At 34.7% G+C, this 4,894-nt stretch overlaps 1 protein-coding gene across 1 annotated transcript in view; it reads right to left on the reverse strand.

Annotated features, from left to right (window-relative positions):
* Positions 1-207: 207 nt before the first annotated feature.
* The window catches only part of ANGPT1 (angiopoietin 1), a 146,808-nt gene continuing 142,121 nt past the window's right edge, over positions 208-4,894 (reverse strand). Inside the window, exon 9 of the mRNA XM_057375787.1 lies at positions 208-2,542. Coding sequence (XP_057231770.1) covers positions 2,382-2,542 — 161 coding nt within the window. The 3' untranslated portion in view covers positions 208-2,381. The remainder of the gene's footprint in view (positions 2,543-4,894) is intronic.

Raw genomic sequence — 4,894 nt, forward strand, 5'->3', positions numbered from 1 at the left:
TATGAAAGGTTAGAAATAATTATTGGATAAACTTGAATTAGAGTTCCTCCCTTCCTACTCTTTGCCTAAACTTATTAATAGTTCTTACAAGGAAAGATACTGGCACTAAAAATTTTAGCCTGTCACAGAAAGCTATACTTACAGCAAATCCAATCACACATTCGACATACTTTTAAAATGTTTTATTATAAAGGATAGGAAACCAAATCCACATTTTTTTTCAAACCCAGATAAATAAACAGTAACTATCATGCTTTTAATTTTAGATGTGTTTTGCTTTTTACAATAGCATCCGCAAAAATGGCATTCTTAACTTGGAGATCTGCAAAATTCTAACTTTTGAGAATATGGTGGAAGACAGACTGCATATTTTACACATTGATGAGGACCATTAAAAAACCTGCTGGAAACTGGAACAAAACAGCTCTGTGAAGAAAGTGCTGAGTAAAGCGTAGTTTGGTAACTTATTTAGCAGAAAACTTCGAATTAACCCTTAGTCAAGATTATTTCAAATATATATATAAATATGTACARCTACACAAAAAACCCAAACCCTCCCACTTAAAATGAAACAAATATCACATTGTAACAAAATTTTAGAACCCTTAGGGACTGCAATGCACCTCAATGGTGCTATAACCTTGTGATCTTTTGGAAGAGGCRTTTAAAAAATCCAAGTATTTTTTTCTCTGTTCCATAGAAATAAACTGCTAAATGAAAAAAGGTGAAAAATAAGGGGGGAAAGGCAGTTATTCTATTATTATCCTTAAAAAATAAACAGATCATTGCTGTGCCTCTTCTCAGGAACAATACAATAAATGAAACAAAGCAACAAAGAGATGAGCAAACACCTCACCACTCACAGATTTTGTGTGCCATGTTGGTCCCAATCTAATTGAAGAGAGTATTGCTTTTGATTTCAGTGGGAAAAGGGTAAGCTTTTTCATTTAATTTCTAGCAGAACCAGAATGGCTGCAAGCTGCTTTCCCAAATGGACTTTATTCACAACTTAATCYCAAAGGGCTGTAAATGCAGTTTTTGTAGAAGAGTTGTCTCTATTCTCTCATAGGCCACCTGTTACTTTATTGTTTGTTATTAGAAGACTTTTACCTTTTCCAATAGTCCCACACTTCTGCAGCATTTTAATAGAAAAAAAATTACTTATTAGCAACCTGTGAGCAGTCATCTAAAGTTCTTTTAACATTTATATCCTTTTGAGGCTCTTCACCCTTTGCATGGGGTGACGGTTGCCTGTACAAAATAAATGACTGTTGCAGGAAATATAAACATGATATTTACAAGTTCACAATTCTTTGTTTTTTATACAGTTCTGGTGAGTATTTTCTATAGCTGTAGCCTAAGCACTGTGTAGAACTGGCATGCCTCTGATATTCACAAAAWTGTAATAAGAAAGTAAAATAATTAAGGATAAATTGTGCACATGCAGGCATACTGTAAAATTAATCCATTGCCTTAAGATATGCATTCATGGTTTGTTTTTTTTTAATACCCTAACAGTTTGCCTTCTTGTGTTTTTTTGATGGAAAAATTCMATGCAAGACCCTGTATTTTCTCCAGGATAATATTTCACCTTCTTTAAACCTTCCATTAATTATTCTACATGGCATTCAGACGGCCTTTAATGAAAGAAAGGAAAAACCTAAAAACACAGCTACTTCTGTTATCACGTTATAAATCCTAGCTCAGGGATTATGCCAATTATCTGATTTACCTCTACAGAGCAACTGAGGAATTTATGCTTATTATCCTTACCATTATTCATATGTTTGACTCAGTTTATTTATTAGAAACCTGTCCTTAAAGTATTTAATAAAAAATAATATTCTCACAAATAATTTGATTCTGGGATTAACATAAATCCATCCACTATTCAAATTCAGTTCATTCAAGAAAAACAATATTCAGAGTGGTCGCCTTGGATGCTTTAAGATGGGTTTTAATAAAGGTGTCTCTGTAATCTTTTTTTCATGGGTATAATGTTGGCATTTCACTGCTGAATAACATTCTACTCAATAGACTGTGGTTGCCATGTTTCAGTTCTTCTGAGCCTGTTGCTGAATTTAAAAAAAAAAAAAAAAAATTAAAAAAGACATCCTCTGACAAGCACCGAGTTTGGGCAGAATAGCCAAATCCAGTTCTTTGGAAAATCATTTCTGCCATCTTCTTCTAAACCAAGCTCCCCCCAGTCATCAAACATGGTTGGGAAGTGTTGGCGGGATACGGAGTGAGAGCGAAGCGACTTTGCATCATCATCCCTACACGCTGCTCTCAAGACGCCCTTCGCCTTTCACCTTCAGGCTGTGGYAGCAGTGCTGCTGAGGGCAGTGCTGGCCTGGCCTGGGATCCACTGCTGAATTCCTTTAAAAGTCCAGAGGCCGGATCATCATGGTGGTGGAGCGCAGGGAGTAGCTGGGGCCTTTGAAGTAATGCCAYTTGATGCCATTGAGCTTTCCGTGGTTCTGTCCAGCTGTGTAGAACATCCCATTGAGATTGGAGGGGCCACAGGCATCAAACCACCACCCTGAAAGCGGTAAGACAAAAACTTAAACTACAAGTAAACTGAYTATTTAATTTTTATTTTCTTTTATCAGTTCGGCTGAATGGAAAATTCTGATAAATAGCTCATCAATAGTCCTGGTGTGGTATTTCGTATCTTCCTTTTTTGCTCTTTTGTGCTTTTCTATAGTGAGAGCACTGGAGATTGCACATGTGTATTTACACAATCACAAAAGTAATTACATCCCAACCCATTCTAATTTTATATGCAGTATGTGAAAAAAAAACAACAAAACAAACAAAAAAAAACCCAAGAAAAGAAAGAAAGTATGTGAAAAAGCAAGAACTTGAAAGACAAATAAGCCAGTTTTCATATTCAGACAGTGTTGCATTTTTCATTTAAAAAACAAAAAAAAAAAAAAACCCAAGAAAAGAAAGAAAGTATGTGAAAAAGCAAGAACTTGAAAGACAAATAAGCCAGTTTTCATATTCAGACAGTGTTGCATTTTTCATTTAAACCTCAGGAAAAGACTATAGTGCCAAAAGTGTTTTGCATAATTTCACTTTTTATTTCGAGTATAATCATGATTTGATTTATTTGTTTTCTGTTGTTTTAATTGTGATTGTTCAACTTCTCAGTTGCTTTTGCTGCTGGATTAGATGTTTTTAGCAACTGGATTATGAGAATGGTGGTGATGCATTGCTCTATTTGAAATTGTTGCTTTAAGATTAAATTAATCAGTGAACTCTCCTGTTTATCTCTCCAAGATCTTGTCTTTTTAAGGTGAATTTTAGATTGCCACGGGAGCTAGAGTTTTAAGAAAAATTCCAAATAACATGAAACTTGGCAATCAAACAAAACAATGAAGAACAAGAAMAAAAATGAATAAAGTCGGTGACATGCTGAAAGTAGTGGGAGTTTTGCTGGATGCCTTGATGGGAATAGAATTTTCTCTCCACCACCTTGCAGAGTATTATGTATTGTAACACAAAGATGCTTAGTTCAGACTGAGAAAGGCAGAATGAATTCCCAGACTGCAAAAAGTCAATATCCCCAATGTCAAAAATGTATTAACATCTGTGGCCAGGAGTTTTAGTTGACAGAAAGATTGCTGTTGGGACCTTTTTTTCATAGTGAAATTCTATGGTTTTYTGAATCTTCAGCCCAGGTTTTATGCATCTTTCTATGGAATATGRTTGTATTGAACATTTGTGTCACAAAGCAAATAAGATCATGAAGATCAGGGGRTGATTTTTGGTTTTGGAAGTTAAATGCTACTTTATTTTTTTTTAAAAAAATGTTATTTCAGCCTGCACATCACAGCATTGTAATATTCCCTGGACCCCTTGTGAAGTGTTTTCTRACAGTACTGGTAAGGGCAGGCTGATCATCCAGTGGGTCCTTACTGAATTCCGCAGGTGTCACTGGGGACTAGAAGGCAGAATTTTAATTTTTCAGTGTGTTTTCCACTCTAACTTCTGGAAATGGAATTAAACTGTGGGAAACTCCTTTACACAATGTTCACTGGCCYAAGGAATCCTCCAATTCCATCATATTCAGTGGTTAGCCTTTTATCAACCTATAATGAATGTCTTGTATGAAAGTATTTTAATTTACTGTTTACTGCTACCACCAATATGATATTTATTGTGTTTAGCCCACAGACCCAGTGATTACTCTGTTCTTCGTATTCTGATCCACATAATTTATGCTTCTTGTCTTGTAATTCTTAAGATTTTGAAAAGTACTTTGTGGGGTTTTTTTTAAGAAGTAACACTTCATAATGAAATCTTGTGGGATGAATTCATGCCAGATAAATTCTGACAATCTTCTATTTTGGTACAGTTGACCTCCCTTTGATTTCAATGTTATACCTATGGGGGCAATAACCAAAGAAAGGGAAAGCTGTGCAGCTGATGTTTTATTGTAACCAGAGTATAATCTTGTAGAAACTTAAGATGAAGTTAAACAGAGAAATCCTAATCCTCATTTTTCAAAGCTGGAACACAGATGCAGCTGTGTTCTGTTTATGGTGTTGGGATGAAGATATGCAATCTGACCTAGTTACAATTTCACCTTAAAGGAACAGGAATAGACACAAAAATGGTCATTTTTGGGGTGAAGGTTTCCAATGATGCCATAAAAAAATAATTGTTAAAAATTGAACAAGCCAAAGAAAAGAAACACATAATTTTATAAAACATTTATGAGGACTTCCTCCAACCTTTCTTCATAGATTTCTTCTAAATAAACACTTCTTTCAAAATGTATTTTAATGAGCTTTTTTCTTACTGTACTGTTCTTGTTAATGAGAATGAATGAACATTTTAAAGATATTTCCTAATAGTGTATCAAAACTTTGGGTTAACTTTGTCA

The sequence above is a fragment of the Malurus melanocephalus genome, unplaced genomic scaffold (assembly GCF_030028575.1).
Source record: "Malurus melanocephalus ecotype Western Australia unplaced genomic scaffold, MMel_1.1 scaffold_258, whole genome shotgun sequence".
Taxonomy (NCBI): Eukaryota; Metazoa; Chordata; class Aves; order Passeriformes; family Maluridae; genus Malurus; species Malurus melanocephalus.